We start from the raw sequence: 20,330 nt of genomic DNA, 5'->3' as shown, positions 1-20,330 counted from the left end.
ATGGTAAGAATTTATATTCATAATTGGCTGGTATTCACATAAAGATACAGCAGAAACTAGTAAAAATGGCTGTCTGTCGTGGGCCATGGGGGCCGGCACGGTGCTGGGGTGTGACTGGCAGTGAGCACCTCTTCGTCAGCTTCCATATTTGGAATGTGTGATTGGATTACCTACTCAAAACATCACATTTTTTCAAAAATGATGATTTGGGTTTTCCTAATAGCCTAGGCAGTAAATGGTGAGATGCTGATGGCAAGTAACAGTGATATTTTTCTCTTCTTTGCCCCTTCATTGCATCATTCCTAATAGGAGAGGTCTTAACACCTTCACACAGTTGCTGCCAGTCCACTGCTGGCTTTCCAGCTTTATTTCCATAACCAGATTGTTGCCCTTGGCAGTTGTGTCTCCTGGAACCCCATCCTCATCCCCAGTTAAGTGCTGTAAACATAGTAGGAACTCCTTAAATGCCATTAGACTGACTTACTGTACTTATTCTCTAAACATCAAGTAGCCACTGAAGCCCACAGTAGAGTTGAATTGAGGATTTATACCATAGAGATATTTGGAAGAAAGACAGGCTGGAAAAACAGAGAGGAGGTGGCAGGGGAGAAGGATCTTTCTGTAGAAAACTATCCCCCATAGGTCATGCTTTTTCATGATTAAACGAAATATTTAACATGTTAACACTTGAATGTTTAACTTGAACTTTAAACAGACTAAATTGATCCTTTAATTATTCACATCACAGAAAATCACGGGGTATCTTTAAATAGCTTCTTCTCAAGTATTTCTCCACATACCCTTAATCATCTGATAGAATTAGAAACTAATACCAAATATGTTTGCTTCTGCTGATAGATTATCAATCAGGCACTAAGACAGAGCAATTCTGAACTTTGCTGTTTAAAAAGAATCCTGACATTTTGGGGATTTCATTATTGCTTTCAGGAGGTTAGCACACTGGATTATACTGTCAGTCCAGGACACCCAGCACCCTCACCCCTCAATTAAGAGAGAGAGGACTGTGTGCTGGTCTAGTCACCTTTACTTGCCAAGACCCACCAACCCTACAGGGTGACCACACGTACGCCCTTCAGTATAAGCAGAATTATGCCCCAAACAACCCAAAGCATATCTGTGGTTCTATATGAATTTCCTGGGAGAAACAAAAACTTCCCTTTATCTCTGTGCAGTCCCGGCTCCCCAGGGTGCTCTCATGTCTGGAGGCAGGTTAGTTATAAAGAGCACTCGTGGCTTGATGGCAGGGAAACAGGCTAAGTGAGCCATGGATAGAAGAGATCACTATTTCCTCTGTGTGGCAGAACCAAGACTACACCTGAGTCTTTGACTGAAGGAGCGGAGCCACGAGGCCAGCTCACCCTCACAGTCCCTGCTGGATCCGAAACCCAGAGGAGCAGTGGGGCATCTTCACCAGTTTATCCCAGCAACTACCCATGGTTGGTGCTCAAATATTTGCTGGTTGAATGAGTGAATGAGACAGAGGTTGTAAGATTGACTCTTTTAAAGTGGAAACCATCAGACTCAGAAACTAATTCCTTTTGAAAGAAAAAACAGAATCTAAAGTTAATTCCCAAAAGTTTGCCTTACTATTTGTATGTTTTAGAACAGGAGTTAGCAAACTACGAACCCAGGGCCAAATCTGGCTGCTATTTTTTGTAGGGCCCATAGGTTTAAAATAGCATTCATACTTCTAAATAGTTGAAAACATCAATAGGACAATATTTCATGATGGGTAATTATGTAAACTTCAAACTTCTGTGTCCATAAAGTCCTATTGGATGAGAGCCCTGCCCTCTGTCTGAGCTCTGTGTCTGTGTCACAACATCAGAACCGAGTGGTTGAGACAGAAGCTACTTGGTCCCCAAAGCCTAGCAGAAATGTTGCAGCCCTTGCCTTAGAAGGTTGGCAGTGATCTGCTTAAACCCTTGCTGGGGCTGTCATCAAGATGCAGCGTCATTAGTGTGTCCTGTTATCTTTCCAAGAGTGACTGCCCACTAACGCCTAATGGTTTAATCTTAACCAAGAAAACCCCTAAAACCCATCAACACCAGCCAAACCCATCTTCACAGCCCCCATTTCCATCTCCAGAAACCTCGGGGCTGGAGGCACGTCCACTTGTTTTCAATCTACAAACCCCCAGAGTGATTGTCCAGGTTACACTGACCTGGTTCAGCCCTTGAAAGCCTGAGATGCACCCTCAGCAGCTGGAAAGCCACTCTTGATGAGGAGCACATTTGTCATTTAGGATTCATGGCTGGTTTTGCACTAGTCAGAGGCTACACAACCCAGGTACTTGGGGTTCTCAGTCTTGGAATGTTTCACAGCAACTACCCCACAGGGGAAACCTGAGTCCTCAGTGGAAAGCTTGTCTGATAATGGTCAGGGCAGGTTTAATCTGCCATGTGCAGTGGGTCTGAGGAGCAGAATGTGGTGGAAAGGCCGTCCTTTACACTGGGTCGTGGAAGCAGAGCCATGCTCAGTGACTCACCAGGTGTCACTCAACAAGATGAGGGGTGTATCCAGCCCTTTGTAAAAATGTCCTAAGGGAAAGAGGGGAGTGGGGGCAGCTCCTGCTCCACTTTGCTCAGCACCACACTGCTCCTCTTCAGGCTCCAGCTGCACAGCTACCCCTGGGCAGTGGAGCGCAGCCCAGGGCAATTACCTGGGGGTCTGCTGAAGTGCGGGTTCTGGTGACGTCCTCCTGAGCTTTAGCTAGACTAGAGGTGCCAGGATGCATCTGTCTAGGTTGTTATCCACCCTCTGTGGCTCATAACATTCCCTTCACGTTGTAGCAAAAATTGAGACCATTTCCCCTCCACTCCGTCCTGTCCCAACATTCATTTGGCTGGGCTGCATGGGCTCCAATCACTTTGATGTCCGCTCAGTCCTAGCTCCTTTCTGTATCCTTCTGTATTCTCATTCTTCCTTCCCACTTTCAATTTATACTTCTTTACCATTTCATGGATCTTTCTAATGTGTATTATCTTGCAAATGAATTGTCTCTTCACTAACCACGTAATTTATTTCTAATTCCTTTCCCTCTTCCCCTTGTTACCGTTTATCCTCTTTCTGGTGTTTTAGCCGTTTGTCAAATGTCGGGGATATTTGGGCCCCAGTGAAGGATTCCTATAATTAATAACCTCTGGCAAGAAGGCCTGAGTGACTGTCAGGATTCACTAGCACTTTCTGTATTATGAAAACAAGCAAGTTCATCATGTTTCCAGGAGCTCCTATTACCCACCCGTTCTATTGCCCATCTCCCGGGAGGGCTTCCAGTCCTGTGGTCACTGTGGCCCATGAGGCCACTTACCAGTGAGGATTCTTTCACATAGCAGGTTCAATGAATGTCTGCTCTGTGCACGGCACAAGGGTAGGCACTGAGAAAACACACCCTGTTCTCCCACAGGGAAGCTGGGTAGGTGAAGAGATACTTAACACATGTCAACACAACGTCAGGAAGCAAAGCAACACGAGGACAAGAGCTGGCGCCACCCATCTTCTCCCTCTATGCTCCAGCAAGGCCAGGCACTAAGGTGCACACACCACTAGGCTTGGGTTCTTTCTTCCCACTTTTGATTTCTACTGCTTTGCTTTCACTGGTCAGTCTTTGCCTCTTGAAGCACTGACAGCAGCTCCATCTGGGGTCTCTCACACATGGAGAAGTGTCTAGAATGTGGTGTCTTGCACACTCTCCTCACACAGGGTGGGAAGTAGAAGAAAATGTATTTTTCTGCCCAAACGTGCTGTGTAACCCAGATTCCTAAAGTACTTCTTTGCCTCCTGTCTTCTCCTTCCTTCCCCCCCGGCAGAGCGAAGCCCTGATAAAAAACGAGACTGGAACCTTAGCGGAGTAAGGCTGGCCAGCCAGGCTGCAGAAGGCATTTGCTGGAAGTCTTGAGAGTTGGTCTCTGAGGCAGTGATGGAAGCCCGCTTTGTCCCTTCTTTTTATTTTCACTTGAATGCCAGTTCTGACGGGGGCTGAATGGGCCAAAGCACGACAGAATTCATACAAACTCTCTCTACCCATGAAAGTCTGAGTTCAGCTTGGTGACGGTGACATGGAGAAGGACAAAGACGGAGGTGTGTGTCAGGGGAGGGCAGGAGCTGAAACATCACTGTGACGTGGGAGAAATCCACACAAGACTTCCACACAAGCCAGAGGGAGCTGATATTGTCAACCATCTCGAGATGTCACCACCATACAACAGCAGCCCACAGTAGCAGAGGGGCGGATCCAAATTTCTTCCTAAGATATCAGATTGATCTTGGTCTTGCCCAGTTACTTTATTCAGAATTAACCTTAAAGACTGAAGAACAGTAAGAAGTAGCACTGAGAGTCCCCACTTGACTTGAGCCAGACTGCCTGTGACAGGAAGATAGTGATGGCACCACTGCAGTTCTCACTCTGGAAGGATGGCCACAGGGGGTCCTGCACGCCTCTCTGGAATATGGTAGAAAATAAAAGGTGTAGGATGTCAGGAGGGATCAGGGGTTGTGAATTCTACTGAGAAAAGCAGTGAGTGCAAGCTGCAAGTCACAGAAGACGTGTGTGTGAAAGGAAACGAACTTCTCTCCACAGAAGGAGCCTCAGCGCTTCTCAGGCCATCCTGTCTCTGCGCTGAGACATTAAGGAGGAAAATAAGACAGAAATGATAATCGACCAGCCAACCAAACTACTGTTGCCCCAAGAACTCAGCATTGTGCTAGAGGATGCAGAACATGGCACCACAGAAGAAAAGTCTGTATTCACACACAGGTACATAGGCACACACAGGTCCACACAAGCAGGTATGCAGGCACGCACAGGTACACAGGCACATGCAGGTACACATGCATACATGGGTATGCACACACAGGTACACACACATACACAGGTACGCACACAGGTATGCAGGCACACACAGGTAGACAGGCATATGCAGGTACACATGCATATACAGGTATGCACACACAGGTACACACACATACACAGGTATGCACACAGGTATGCAGGCACACACAGGTGCACATGCATACACAGATACACTCAGGTATGCAGGCACACATAGGTACACAGGCATATGCAGGTACACAGGCATACACAGGTACACACACACAGGCACACACAAGTGCACACACAGGTGCACACGCATACATAGATACGCACACTCAGGTACTCAGGCATGCACAAGTACGCATGCACTCACAGGTACACATGCACAGGTACACACACATACAGGTACGCAGGCACACACACACTGTCCAAAGCAGGGCTGTGCAGAGGCAGCTCTCTTGGTGCTCTTGTTTCACTTGACCCATCACTGTTAGGCCACCATCTGAAAAACTGGGGCCTTCCTTCAATCTTCTGTGTGATTTGACACAGCCAGGCTGGTCTTACAACAACATCCACTTTCATACACTCAAAGCAGCATCCCCCAATTAGCGTGGGGTTGTCTTGGACAAAAGTTGTGGGGGGGGACAAGTGGAGTCTAAAACAAAGGCATGTAGGTTAACACTGGCGATCTGTGTGCAGATTTGCATTCTACTGATTTTCATCTGTATAAAATTTATATTTTTATAACCATTAGGCCGAAGGTCACTTAACCTGCTACTGCTTTCCAAAACACAAAGCCATCAGAATTCTCAGATCTTGGGCAAAGGGTAGAGCTCTTTGGTTGTCAAACAATCAAAGGTGATTAGGATTGGAATAGTCGGCTGGACCTGCTTCCTGACATGCAAGGGTCCCTGCCACACAGCTGACAGTAAATGTCTGCACACAGGATTCATGCTTACCATTTGTCCCAAAAAGTTTCCAATAATCTGTACACTTGCAGCAAAATGTGAACAAATATATTTAGATATATTTAAAAGAATTTAAAAAAACATTTCACAAAACATTTGTTGCCATAGGAATTATTTTAGCAATAAATGCCCACATCAAAATTTAAACAGCGTTCAAAGTATGATTCTCTGTACTAAGTAATGCAACAAATTATGTAAACAGAGTCAGATACATTCCCTGTAGAAGTCACTTCCTTCCTGGGACTGAAGCTGTCCCAGACAGTTTTCCAGGGGACCAATTAAGAAACTGCTATTTCAGAGCAACAAAAATAAAAGCTTTTATTTGTTCATTTGAATATAAAACAGGCGTTATCACAGATGTACAAAGCTTACTGGTGGTTTACATACGAGAAGGTTGCCATCCTTTGCACATAAAAATTTCCTTTGAAACAGTGACTGGTTGAGCACATTCCTCTAACCAGCCACCACACTCTATGAAATAACGCTGCTAACATTCAACTGATAAAAGGGCCCGTTTCCCTTGGGTAAAGTGTCAAGCAGGATTAAATATAGATAATAGACAAGCACCATGAGGAGGCCGCCCTGTCGGGTCAGGGCTGTGTTTCGATGTGCACTGTGTACCCTCTTTTGTGCAAGTTGATGACACGGTTTTGTCTGACTTCAGAAGCACAAGGTCACAAGACAAACACCTGTTACATTCTCAGGAACGACTTATCTACAGCACGATTTCTAATACAGAATGATCCTTCTTTATTGCTGACATGGGAGGTTCTTAAGTGTCTCCTTTCCTTTTTCTTGCACAACAGAATTTCAATCCCAGCCCCCAACCTTTGGACCTCCACTCTAACACCAGAGACGACAGGCTGTCATTAACCGCGTCCACAACCGCACGCCTGGCACGTGAAGCTGATGTGGTGAAGGGGAAGGTTGTGTGTGAAGTGACACCTGATTTGTTTGCTTCCAACCTCAGCTGGACCTGACAAGTTATTCTGCAATTGTGTTTCCCAATCGGTACTTTATCTGAAACCTTAATTCTTCTTTCCTTAAACAAGGTGGGTGTGTATAAGAACACGTCTTTTTCCTGTGTGTGGTGGGTTTTCCCCTTAGGAAGCAGAAGACTGTAGGAATGTGTATCTGAAGCATGTCGAGAAATATTCATACACAGCAATGAAGTCAAACGATATTTTAAAAATCAAATGATTTGTGGAGATGGAAGGATGCACCCCACATGCAATTAAAAAAATATGCCACTTAAAATTTTTAAAAAACAATTAGCCTTGGATCTCAGAAGTCAAACAAAACTCTCTTTTAGCAAAGGGCTTACTGCTGGCACATATAGCAAAGGCAGGTAAGGACATCGCCCACGATATAATGAAAAGTGAATCTAAATTTTGCCCAGCAACAATCTTAGTCATGCATACCTAGCAACGAGAGCCACTGCAGGGTCATATTGGGGCAATTACAAAGTAAATCACGCTTGGAGAGCTGATATCTCTTCTTGGTTGGCACAGATGGGCCGATTCCATCAAGGAGTGTACAGATGCGCTCTGGAAATTCGAAGGTGTGTGAGGCAGCAGCGAGACTAAAATCAGAAACGTGTCAGCCCCAGGTGGCGAATGAAGGCAGCCATGAGGCTTCCTTGCTGCAGCCATGGCTCTGTTCAGAGTCCCGGGGCAGCTCACGCAGGCTCCCAGTGGGTTCTGTGCACCCCGGGCCAGGGAGCCCCAGAGAGCTGGCTGAGGTGACGATCTCCTATGTGAGTCCTTTCCCGTAAAGCGGTTCCGGACACTTTGTCCACTCCACACAGTGGCCATCTGAGGGGAATCAACACACCCTGGTGCAAATGACCACATATCATTCCTTTTCATACCAAGGACCGAAAAAAGGTGACACTAACAAAAAGGATGAAAAACATTGTGCAACGAATTCTTGCAGCTAAGAGAACAGTGCTCCTTGCCACCTGCCTTCCCTCACGCCTGCTTGGTGTCGTAAGCACGTGCTGGCACAAACTGCTCGTGTGGCCCCCACAGCAAAGGAAAAACAGCGCACAGTAGCCTCAGACTCCACCATCTTTAGATGGCAATAATTTCACTTGCTGCTCTCTGGTTCTAGAAGAAACGTTCAGCCTGGGCTACAGGCACTCTGCGATTGCTCGCAGCAGCAAAGCGGGTGAGAGTCTCTCTATCTACAGTTCCGTGGAGGGGACACCATGCAAGTGACAGGCTCTGCATTTTAAACTTTAAAATCTCCTTGGTTCATTAGTGAATTTATATTTCATATATATATATTTGTTGTGATACTATCCACGCAAGATAATACAACACTTTTTTATATTAGCAAACATTACAAGACTTTAATATTCTTGAATGTTTTTCTCTTTTATACTTCTAAAGAGATCAAAATAAATTAAACGTTTTGTACATAATTACATATGAAGTAGTTAACTTATTTTATCTTTTAGTTTAGTACAAAGATATCTGCAAGATAATTGCCGAAATACACCTTATTTATAATTTCTCCTCATTCTATGCTAACTTCAAAGGCCACATATCAGCCTTTGATTCTTCAGCACATTTCTGACAAAGAAAGCTGCTAAAATCTAATTGGAAGGTGCTATTTGGAAGGTTTTCTCGTACCTCAACAAACTTTCCTAAAAGGATGAGTTCTAGCAATGGCTTAAATTAGTAACAGGTCCATGTCATTAAGATTTCATGACACATTAAAACAGAGAAAACAATTCTTCGTCACACTACATAAATTGTTTAAAAGAACCCATCTGGAGGGCAGAATATTTTTTTAATTGCTATTTTGGCTTAACAAAATACCACATTTACGAAGAAAGCACTTATTATCCAATAATTAAAAAAAAAAGAAAAGAAAGTTTTTGAAATGGGCTTTTCCAACAAACTGCAGGCAATAATCCAAAATCCTTCTGAGCAAACTTCAGTGGTAAGTTCACATTTCGTCCCCACGCCAGTCGGGTGCTGTGGAGAAGCCTCCTCCTCGGCAGCGTGCAATAAAAGGCTCCATTCTGGCGAATGTCACCCTCGCTTCTGCACACTTCAGTGACGCTGAGAAAAATGTTCCATCTCTACAAAGTCCAACGGAGTGGAGACAAGACTACATGTTGTAGGCAACGTAGATGGGGTCCAGCTGGTCTGCCAGAAACCCGTCTCGCAGGTGCATGCGCTGCTTCTCGCCCCGGGAGTTGATGGGGATGACACCGATGTCCACCACCACCACCACTCCCACCACCAGGTAGTGCTCCTCCAGGACCACATTGGTCACCAGGGGGACCAGGTCCAGGGCTTCTTGCTCTGACCCATCAAGCTCCACCACAACCACCAACAAATTTGTCCAGGTGAATACAGCACTGGAAGAGAGAAAAGACTATCGTATATGGCAAAGTTTTAATTTAATGATCACATTTTGTTTTCAAGAGGTGCATTTTGTTCTTTTGGATCTACCTGAGCACTGCCAGTCTCCTCGCCTTGCTGGTCTCTCCGAGCCCACCTCCTTCCTCTCACTGGAGTTTCCCTCCCTCCTATTAGACTGTCTACTGCCTGCTCTCGCGGCAGCCGCTCCGTATGCTCCAGGATCTCTGTGGCGGCATCGCCCTCAGAGCAGCCCTGCCCTCTGTCCCTAGCTGGTATCAAGGGGTGAGGGGTTGGGTGTGCACCCAGAGCCGCTCCCTGGATCTGCACACTAAGTCCCAAGGGTGAAGTTGGTGTCCTGCCGTGGGGCTTGGGCCAGCATGCAGCTTGGTCAGTGGGAAGTCAGCACAGGTTGAGAGCAGCTGGTGTGTCTGGGCTGGTCCTGGCTTCCTCTGCCATCGCAAGGGTGGGACATTCTGGGAGGATGGAAACGTGGAGAACAGCTGCCAGCGCCAGGCCCAGCTGACCCACAGGCCCTAGTCACAGTGCAGTCAGATCACCCAGCGGTCAACTGCAGATGTGGGGGCATAAATAAATAGTTACTGTTTAAAATACTGAGTTTGGGGTGACCGTAATACAGCAAGAGCTACTGGTATGGGAGTAATTTCTCGAGAACGTGGAAGATTTATTTAGAAGTGTTTCATCTGGGATCTTTCAATGGGAGGGTCACCCAGAGTATTTAGTCTGCCCAACCTGTGGAAGCCTAATCCTGTGCTTTACACTTTAAGCCTCATTAACCTCATATAGCGGGGCTTTTAAAAAGTGGTTGTGTAACAACCTTAATATTCATTGCCCCTGGTGCCCATGCTCTGCTTGGCTGTGGAGGCCAGGAGGGTCCTAGGGGGACAGAGCCACACGGAGCCACATCCAGGCTCTAGGAGGAGCCCAGGGCTGGGGAGCCATGTGGAGGAGGCGCTAGGCCCCAGGGCCCTGCAGTGGGTTGCTGATATCTGCTTTCTCATGCCAGACACACAGAAGGTTCTGTCTCAGCTGTGAGGCAGGAAATATTTGGGAAAACTCATTATTGTTTTCTAAAAGTGTAAGAGTATGTCTATTAGGAAAAAAAATGCACATTTTGTTCAGTATGGGCAATATATACGTTGAAATGAAAGGGAAATACTGGAGAATGTGTTCAACAGCTCTCTCCTGGATTTTGCTTTGCGACAAGCACGTATACCTAGGGGAACAATCCTGCTGAGGGCTGTTCCCAAGATGTGCTGGTGCTGAATTTCCATAATATGACTCTTTGTGACACTAAGATATTGCTCTGCATGACCCAAATGAGCCCATACTGTGAGTCTGTGATATCATAGATTATACATGTATATACACCTCAGCCACTTTTGGTATAATTTTATGATGGCATTTGATGTTGATGACACAGTATCAGGAATCAGGTTGGATTTCCATATTTAATCAGGGCGGGCTTGCCAGGAAGCTATGGACTGGACACAGGTCCCTTTCCTCTCATCAGAGCTTTCCCAGGTGCCATACACAATTACCTCTTGCTGAAGAAATAAAAGGCAATACATCTTGGAGTATATGAGGAAGCCATTTGGTGTAAAACTAATTCGGCCTGACCTTGTTTTTCCAAAAAGGCCAGATGTGGCCTGTTGAGCATGCATTGTACGTCTGCTTTAAACATTTACAATGTTTCAAAGCCAAGAATCATGCCCCTAAAGATAGGGGTGTCTTTTCCCCATAGTGGAATTTCCTTAAAGATAAGCATCTCTTCCTGGAAACTAGGGATTAATTACTGACCTGCTGTGCTCACCTTGTGACCTGCTGTGCCAGCTAAGCATCTTGAGATAATTGCAAAAGGGACATTCCTGTCATTGTGATGTACGCTCTTTGTTCCAAGACAGTGTATGACCACTCTGTACACCCTGCTTCTTCGGTGCCCTTTCTTCCCCAACCCCCCATGCTATAGTCCTTAGACCTGGCTCATAACAAACTCACCCCAAATTTTGATTTTTAGATTGATTATGAATTATTTGTGTGGACACAGTCACATTACATGACATGGGGTCACATCCTTCTTTCTCAGTATGAAGTAACCAGAGGGGACTCAAGGGAGGGAAGGCAAGAAAGAGTAAAAAGGACAGCAGAGCAGTGTGTGCTGGGCAGTTTCTGATGGACTGAGGCCATCAGAACAAGACCACTGCTCTTCCTTCTTTCTGGTGCTGCCTATGGACAGAGCAGGGTGAGGAGAGAGGCCCAGGAGGCAAGGCCACCCCGCAGGTGATGACAGCGGTGCTTGGGACAGAAACTAGAGTCATGGCCTGCCACCCCACAAGGGGCTCAGGGAGCCCCTGCCACAGCCCTTCAATAACTACATAGAAAATACTTGAGGGAGGCAACACAAGCCAGTGAAATCATTTCCTCAGAAATACAAAAAGAGAAGGCTGTAACTGATGTTCGCAGCCCTTCAGACAGACAGCAAGGCAGGCACTGGGCTCGGGTTCCAGGTTGCTGTCTTTCTGGGATTCTGTCCCCTTGGTACACTGGAGTAGAGAGGCAACTGTGGCAACTTGAGGACTTTGTTTCAGGGCGAGTAGAGCCGTAAGCAGTCTGAACCACAGGAGCACATGTGGGTATGCACACTCTCCACTCCCTCTTATCTCTTCTATCCTGCCAAGTCCTCTGGGTCAGCGTTCAGTACGTGGCAACACACACCAGCCTGCATCAGCTAACAAGAGGCAAATGAAGGCACTGGCCTGGTGGCACAGCAGTTAAGTTCATGCACTCAGCTTTGACTGCCTGGGGTTCACCTACACACCGCTTATCAGGCCATGCTGTGGCAGGCATCCCACATATAAAAATGAGGAAGATGGGCACGGATGTTAGCTCAGGGCTGGTCTTCCTCAAAAAAAAAAAAAAAACAGGCAATGAACAATCTGAGCCATCTACCCCACCAGGAAAAATTGCCATGAGAGATTTCAGAATGCTCCTCCCTTGGGGTTCCTGGCCTGAGCTTTGATGCCACATACCAGAACTGGGTGACCTAGGAAGTGGTCAGTGCTGCAGCCCCCAGGTCAGCTGGCTATTGCGGGTCACACTGAGCACAGCCAACCAAATGGTCGGGAGGGTAGACCCCAGGTCCCCAAGGCCCCTGGCCCCAGGGAGGGCACCTGGGATGGGAGACTTGTCACTTCTGGCTTTGGTTTAACTCGGGCAAGTCTGCCCCCTCCTCTCATCATCTCAGGTCTCCCCACACGGCCCATGGACTTCCATGGCTCCCGGGCTGTGGTCACAAGTGCTCTCTGTGCCTGTGTGTGTGCAGTCGGTTTCTTCCCTACACCATGCTTTTTTTTTTTTTTTTTTTTTTTTTATTGAGTTATTGATAGGTTACAATCTTGTGAAATTTCAATTGTACATTAATGTTTGTCAGTCATGTTGTAGGTGCACCACTTCACCCTTTGTGCCCACCCCCCACCCCACCTTTCCCCTGGTATCCACTAAACTGTTCTTGGTCCATAGTTTTAAATTCCTCATATGAGTGGAGTCATACACAGATTATCCTTCTCTAGCTGGCTTATTTCACTTAACATAATTCTCTCAAGGTCCATCCATGTTATTGCAAATGGAATGATTTTGTTCTGTTTTGCAGCTGAGTAGTATTCCATTGTATATATGTACCACATCTTCTTTATCCATTCGTCTGTTGATGGACACTTAGGTTGCTTCCACGTCTCGGCTATTGTAAACAGTGCTGCAATAAACATTGGGGTGCACAGGACTTTTGGGATTGCTGACTTCAAGCTCTTTGGATAAATACCCAGTAGTGGGATGGCTGGATCGTATGGTAGTTCTATTTTTAGTTTTTTGAGGAATCTCCATACTGTTTTCCATAGTGGCTGCACCAGTTTGCATTCCCACCAGCAGTGTATGAGGGTTCCTTTTTCTCCGCAACCTCTCCAACATTTGTTACTATTAGTTTTAGATATTTTTGTCATTCTAACTGGTGTAAGGTGATATCTTAGTGTAGTTTTGATTTGCATTTCCCTGATGATCAGCTACATCATGCTTTTGCAAACTAAAAACCAATGAACAGCGACAGCCTGGCTCTTTAGAAGCTGCTATCCAGTCATTAGTACGTCACCCTCAGGAAGTGCCCAAGACATTGAGTCCACCCAGGAATGCCCCTTGCTGCTAAGTTATCAACACCTGGAGGGAAGGCTACAGGCTAAGGGTGAGACTCCTCCACACGACTCCACGGGCTCCTAAGGCTGCCCAAACCCTGTCCTGCTCGTCTGGGAACACCTGCCACCACTCACCATTCTGTAACGCTTTTGTGGGCTCTGATCACTGAGGTTTCAATGTCGATGGGGTGATAGCGCATCCCCCGCAGCTCCATGGCTTCGTCCAGGGCGCCTACCACGTACAGGGCGTCGTGGCGCTCTGCTCAGGGAATGGGAAAAGTGTGTGAGTTTCACCGTTATGCTGCTCAAGCTGCTTCAAGAAAAAAGCATTAAAACCACTCAGAGTGAGAAAGCGATGCAAAGAAAGGGGTCACAAGTCAGGGATATTTCCCTCCCACAGGGATGCTCCGTGCCTGAGATGCTCAAGGAAAACGCTGTGGCCCTAGAGTGCGGGCCACCATCTGTAACCTCCCTGAAGCCTCCAGGCCACGGAGAGACAGCATCTCAATCAGCTTCCATACTCATCAAAGACATTATCCCACCACCCTCAGCCCCTTCAGCACCGCCTGGGTCCTGGGGCTGCAGAGGCGCCTAAATCTCATGGAGCTCTCCCCAAGTCACATGGTGAGGACACAGCACTGCTAAAAGTAAACCCAGCTCCCTCTGATTCCATCGCATGAGGTCTCAACTGTCTTATTCCATGTCTGAGCAGGAAAAAAAAGCGTAGTTTCTGATAACGTGCATGAACAAAGCTTTCCTCAGCTCACACAGCCGCTAAACTTACTCCTATCAGTGTGTAAACCTTGGGATACTGACAAAATGCAGTCAGTCCATCTCTTCTTAAAAATAAGGAGACGTGTCCTTAATCTTTAGAGTAGCAAATATATCAGAGGAAATTTGAAAGAAGTGATCAACATACAAAGTACCAGAAAATAAATCTTTTCCAGTGCGAGTCAGACAAGATGCAGAAATTTACTTGCCGGCTTCTAGCGATTACCGCAGCAGGGACCCCCGGCCGCCCGGCCCTGGGATCCCGCAGAAGAGACCGCCCCACCTCCTGGGGGGTGCTGGATACCACCGACCTTATACCTCTAACTCAGTTCTTCACGGGAACCCCGGAGAGCACCTCCAAATAAAACAGCCCATGATTGTCCCAAATTGCAAATGTGACATCAAATTTTTTTGTACTTTTCCGTAAATTCAATGGCGGTTCAGCTCTGCGAGCACAGCTCCCGCCGGGCAGGTGTGTCGGGGAGCCTTCCTGAGGTCTCCCGGCTTTGTGTGGGGCAGGACCCCACCAGAAAGCTCCTCTCCCGTCCTCTGAAACGCTGCAGCCCGGCTTCTATTTTAGTGGAACCACGGAGCTGAGAAAGGACCCGGGACTCGGCAAAGACCTGAACAGCAAGCAGGCTTCGACATTCTGTCTCTGGGCATCCCCCGCCTGGCGCCAGCCCCGCAGAGGAGGGGGCAGCAGCATCCACCCTCGCTGCGCCCGCAGCACCGCCCCTTCCCGCGGGCCGCACGGGCCCGTTTCCGGCGGCGGGTCTGCGACCGCGGGCTCCTGATGGCGGGACACGAGGCCCGGCCCCGGGCGACTGTCCTGGCTCGGACGGTGTGAGCGCAGCTCAGCTGGGGACACACTCGCGTTCGACCTTGCTCCTTCGCACCTGGCTGTGTCCAGCTGGTGTGCGGCGAGCACGCAGACGTGCTCTCCTGGTCTGGGGTCCCGAACCCCAGATGGGCGCTGGATGTCCAGGGCCCCTGGCCTCCCCGCCGCCCGCCACGCTCACCTCCGTTGGCGTCTGTGAGCTCCGTCCTCCGCAGGAACCCCAGGTAGCCCGTGCGCGCCCAGACTGTCTGGGTGTCTCCAAAACTTAACCTCGAGTTGAAGTGATCTGACTGGAGGGATTCATCTCCGTAAATAGTGAAATATCCACTGGCGTTGTGGGCACTGTGAACCCAGATCTGTTAAGGAAGCAAAATACGACGGGGTAAGTTAGCTTGCGACTCTCTCCAGGGAAGAAGCTGCTTCCACCGTCCAGTAAATCCCAGTGCCGCTGAAAGCGCCCCTGCACGGTACAGACAAGATGCTGCTGATGCGCTCGGGTTTCGGGGGAGACCCAGATGCCCGAGTTCACGTGTTCGCCGAACAGCGAGCCTGCGGCGGGGCAAACACGGAGCCGCCCGACAAGAACCCGCTAGCGCATGTTAACGGCGGGTTTGAAAAACCAGCACGTCCAATTTCTACTAGTTTCCTTGCGCTTATTCAAACGTAATGATTGTTTCTAAAAAGCAATCTGGAAAAATGTTGAAAAGCTTTATGATTTAATTTTCCGTTTCACCTGGTTTGCATACTTTTAGAAATGTACTGCAATAAAACACCACAAAAGAAAACCACCTGTAAGACGGAAGGCGGCATGTATCGTCAAAAAACAGGAAACGGAAGTGTCGACGTGTGAAGGGGCAGTGTGTGTGGGAGTGTGGGAGTGTAAGAGTGAGTGTGCGGGAGTGTGTGTGTGGAAGAGTGTGTGTGAGTGTAGGAAAGTGTGGGACTGTTAGGGAGTGTGGGAGTGAGTGGGAGTGTGTGGGTGAGTGGCAGAGTATATGAGTATGTGTGTGGGTGCGTGCATGTGTGGGAGTGTGTGCCCAGGGGTGTGCATGAGAGTATGAGTGTGCGGGGGGTGTGTGTGAGAGAGTGCTTGTGTGCACGGGAGTGTGGGGAAATGTGAGTGTGCATGAGTGTGTGGGAGAGTGCGACTGCATGGGTGTGTGCACGGGAGTGTGGGTGTGCGTGAGAGTGTGCGTAGGTGTGTGCACGGGAGTGTGGGTGTGCATGGGTGTGCGTGAGAGTGTGTGGGGCCGGCGCAGAAGGACGTGCTAAGCACGCGGGCTGTGCGAAGCACGGGGAGACGCGAGGAGCGGGACGCCTCACAGCCCGCCTGCGTGCCCGCTGCGTGTCCACAGCCACAGCACCCGGAGGAGGCGGGGCTTCCCGAGCGCGGGGCGCGTGCGCAGAGGCCTGGGCGGAGCTGTGCCGGTCTAACGTCGCCTAAGGCGCATGCGCGCTCGGCGTCGGAGGCGTCCTGCGCACCCGGATGCAGCTGCCCGACAGGCCCTGCAGAGCCGCGCAGGCGTCCGAGGGCGCGGAAGAAGGCGCGCCCGGCAAGGCGGGGGCACCGCGTCTGCTCCCTCACACAGCCGCCTCGGCGAGACGCGGCCCACGGGAGGCCGGGGAGGGTCCCGACGCGCCGACCGCCCCAGGCGCGGGCTCTGCGGCCCAGCCTCGCGCCGCGAATGCGTTTGCGGGAGCGCCCAGGCAGGCCCGTCCACAGCTTCACCGCTTCCGCCTGACCGTCCCACGTGACCGAGGGCGCGGCGGCACGAGCGACAGCCCCGCGCGTCCCTCAGGAGGAGTGGCGCCGTCCTGACACAGCCGGCAGCGCGGGAGAGGGCGGGCGTCGGCCCGGGCGCCCGTCGCAGACAGCGCGCAAAGCCGCGGGCCACCGGACCTCGACGCAGGGCGGGCCGGGCTCTCCCAGCGCCTGTGCGCCGGCCCCGCGGCGGCCGCCAGTCCACCTCCGTGAAGCTCGCGCTCTCGGAAATTCTTGGACGAGAACCCATCGCACTTCCTTAGGGAAATTCTGCTCCGTAACCCTCAACTAACCCTCAACTCCCACACGCTCATTTAAGCAATGAAGCTGATCGCAAGCTACTTCCCGCTGGTCAGCTGCACTTCCTTCTTTACACAGAATGTGACTGCGGGTCGGCGACACGGGGTCCTGTCCACTGGTGCTGAAGACGGGGGAGCAGCAGGAAGGCAGACTGGGTCTCGGGGACCGTGTGTCCCAGAGGACGCCCCTACCCGCCTCACCCGCGTGGACACCCTGCACCCACCTCACCTGGGTGGAGGCCCGGCACTCACCTCACCCAGGTGTGAGTCTCCCAATGGTCCTTTTGTTTCTGGGTTGGCAATTATGATCCGAACCCCCGGAAGTATCTACGTGGGAAAAGAGAACATTCTTGTCGGTGGACAGACAGACAGACAGACAGACACTGCATCACAGTCACCCTTGATTTGGCCTTCATGCCACATGCCTGTTTTCCTTTCAGCAATCATTTAGAAAGTAATACAGCTTTAATCAAATTTATGGACTGTGGCATCATGTAATTACATCATAACAACCGCATTTCACTGTAATGATTACTACAATGACAGAGTCCATGTGAAAGTGATCTTAAAATTAAGAATTTGAACAAAGACGTGATAAATGATATAATTGAGCACAGCCTGATGCTTGCAAAATAGGAATTTTCAGTTATTTTGATGCACTTTTTCTCAGTTATACTTAATACTATGTCTCACATGGCATGTGAGCACGAAGGAAGGCTGATGCTGGCAGCAGGCACTAGATTAAGGACGTCAGGGATGAAGCTTTCAGAGATGAGTGTGACTCAGAAACAAGGCAGGCTTGGCGACAGGGTTTAGTGGAAAGCTGCTCTTGTGAGGCAAGAAGCAAGAGCCACGTATCACTGCTGGGGCAGTCTGCTGTGCTACGGCTGGAACGCTGGTAAACCCCTTTTATTATCGCGTCGATATTAAGCATCTTCTTAGTGGAAGTTCAGCTTAGAAATATTCTGAATTCCACTGAAACCACATAAGGGAGGAAGCAAGAGCTGCTTCTGGAAATTCAGAACACAGTCGTCTCGGTTCAGGTAATCTAACATTGTATGGTTGCGCTGTGGTAAAAATTCTCAGGACGCTGTCCTGTCCCTTACGTCTGAAGTGTGCCCTGCAGCTCTGCTCTCTGTCTGACTGATGGTCCTCCAGACTGAGTTCGGGTGAGGGGGTAGGTTCTGTTTCCTACCATTAGAAGCAACTTAGTACCAAGAGTTCTAATTGGCAGTGGTGTAGACACAGATGATAAAACGTCCAAAAGCAACATAAGATGCTTTCAGAATTATATCTAGTGGAGAAGAGATCTGACATTTGGGGCCAAAAAAGAAGTCTTCATTTACGTTTAAATACATTTCTTGCTTTTAATTCTATAAAAAAAACACAACAACATGGGGCTGGCCCCATGGCCGAGTGGTTAAGTTTGCGTGCTCCACTGGAGGCAGCCCAGTGTTTCGTTGGTTCGAATCCTGGGCGCGGACATGGCACTGCTCATCAGACCACGCTGAGGCAGCGTCCCACATGCCACAACTAGAAGGACCCACAACGAAGAATACACAACTATGTACTGGGGGCTTTGGGGAGAAAAAGGAAAAAAATAAAATCTTTAAAAAAAAAACCCAAAAAACCCCACAACAACTGTGGCAGGAACGACTAGTTGTCCCCTGATAACCGTTCTTTGTCTATTTCCATAGTAAATGATACCCTGATGTTTAGCTAGGCCCATAGATATTCAGAACCAATATGATGCTCCCAACCTTCCTTTCAGCTAGGTGTGATCATGTGACTAAATTCTGGCCAATGGTATTTAAGTGTGAGTAAGGCAATTTACGAAACTTCCTTAAGGTCTACACCTTTTGTTTCCTTCTTTTTCAGTTTCTCTTCCTGCTGGCTGGAATTGGAAATGATGGCTGGGGCTGGAGCAGCCACTTTAGACCCTGAGGCACCCTTGGGAATGGAGGCCATGAAGAGCAGAACAAGACAGAAAGTGCCAGGGCCCCTGGTAGTTTCATGGTTTCTTTTACGTGAGAGACAGAAAAAAACTAACTCATATTTTGAGTTTCTGTACTCGTGGCCAAACCTAGTCCTGATACATTACATTCAAGAAAAGTTTTTGGAAAAAATATAAAATACATTTCTTAAAATTTCAAAGCCCATACAACGAGACTCACACTTGTATAGAAATGCATATTCTTCCTTTAATACTTACTTTTCCTGACTCCATCAGGGGCAGGCTATGAGGAGATCCTCTTTCTACTAAACGGACTCTACAAAGAGAAACATGAGATATTACTGAGTGTGTCTGTGCCCCTCTCCTCTCCTCCACATTCAGCACTTGGTCAGTGCTCCTCACGTAGGCAGGGAACATCAATGCTGAGGGTGGGGTAGTTTAGATAGTTTAGAAGTCAAAGAAAAAGCAGTCATAGCAGAGCACAGCTGTGCTCTGGTGGGCAGTGGTGGGAGCCTCTGCGCAGGCTGCAGGGAACGGAGGTGAGTCCACTCACCAAACCTGCAGAATCACTGGGAAAATGATTTTGCATTTAAAGTACCGAGGACTCCACTGAGCACTTGCAGAAAAAGAAAAGAACAGGGATCAACCTACATCCCTGAAAGAGCTGCCAACCCCTGGTGACAGCGATGCCTAGTCCCAGAGCACACGCAGCCCTGCCCCTCTGCTGGCCACGGGCAGGGCCCCGATTCACAGCAGCACAGAATCTGCTTTATAAACCAGGCGATCTGAGCCGAGTGAGGACAGGACTGGCCGATTCAGACAGCAAAACCTGCCTTCAAAAAAGAAACCCTTTTCAATTTAAAAAATATTTAATAGTAATTTAATCTTAAGAACTGCGGAGGACCTTGGCGTTGGTCACAACCAGAGCTAACTAAGTTCTTCCCTAGCTGCATTATTTTCAATATTTTATGGCCTCCTCCTGGTTTAACATTTCCACCATGTTACTATAAGACTATGATGCTGCTCATTTGTCTGAAAGGCAGTTTTAGCCAAAGAAAATGAAGTGAAGGAGAAAGCACTCTAATGCTTGAAGGCTACGGAACAGAACGGCCATCAGCAGGCAGTTGGGCTCTGGGAATGGGGTTGTGAGAGGCCTTTCCTCTGTCCCCCACGACCCAGTGCTGCTGAGGAGAGGAGGGGTGCTCCACAGGAAGAACTTCCAGGATGTGGACAGCAGTGCTAGCCTGAGGCAGACACAGGGAGGTGCCAACCAGGGCGCTGGGTGTGTGCGGGGGTCCTCAGGCATCTGACAAGGGCTCTCAGCAGTG

At 48.7% G+C, this 20,330-nt stretch overlaps 1 protein-coding gene across 18 annotated transcripts in view; it reads right to left on the bottom strand.

Annotated features, from left to right (window-relative positions):
• Positions 1 to 6,094: 6,094 nt before the first annotated feature.
• DIP2C (disco interacting protein 2 homolog C) overlaps positions 6,095 to 20,330 on the bottom strand; it is a 469,882-nt gene continuing 455,646 nt past the window's right edge. For all 18 annotated transcript variants that reach the window (XM_070601291.1, XM_070601280.1, XM_070601282.1 and 15 more), the window contains 5 exons: positions 19,261 to 19,318; positions 17,301 to 17,375; positions 15,169 to 15,343; positions 13,514 to 13,637; positions 6,095 to 9,175 (listed from right to left, as the gene is read on the bottom strand). In XM_070601291.1, coding sequence (XP_070457392.1) covers positions 8,923 to 9,175; positions 13,514 to 13,637; positions 15,169 to 15,343; positions 17,301 to 17,375; positions 19,261 to 19,318 — 685 coding nt within the window. In that variant the 3' untranslated portion in view covers positions 6,095 to 8,922. The remainder of the gene's footprint in view (positions 9,176 to 13,513; positions 13,638 to 15,168; positions 15,344 to 17,300; positions 17,376 to 19,260; positions 19,319 to 20,330) is intronic.

The sequence above is a fragment of the Equus przewalskii genome, chromosome 30, assembly GCF_037783145.1.
Source record: "Equus przewalskii isolate Varuska chromosome 30, EquPr2, whole genome shotgun sequence".
In the NCBI taxonomy this organism is placed as follows: Eukaryota; Metazoa; Chordata; class Mammalia; order Perissodactyla; family Equidae; genus Equus; species Equus przewalskii.
Note: the sequence above shows the minus strand (reverse complement) of the source record. Positions and strands in the feature narration are given on the sequence as shown.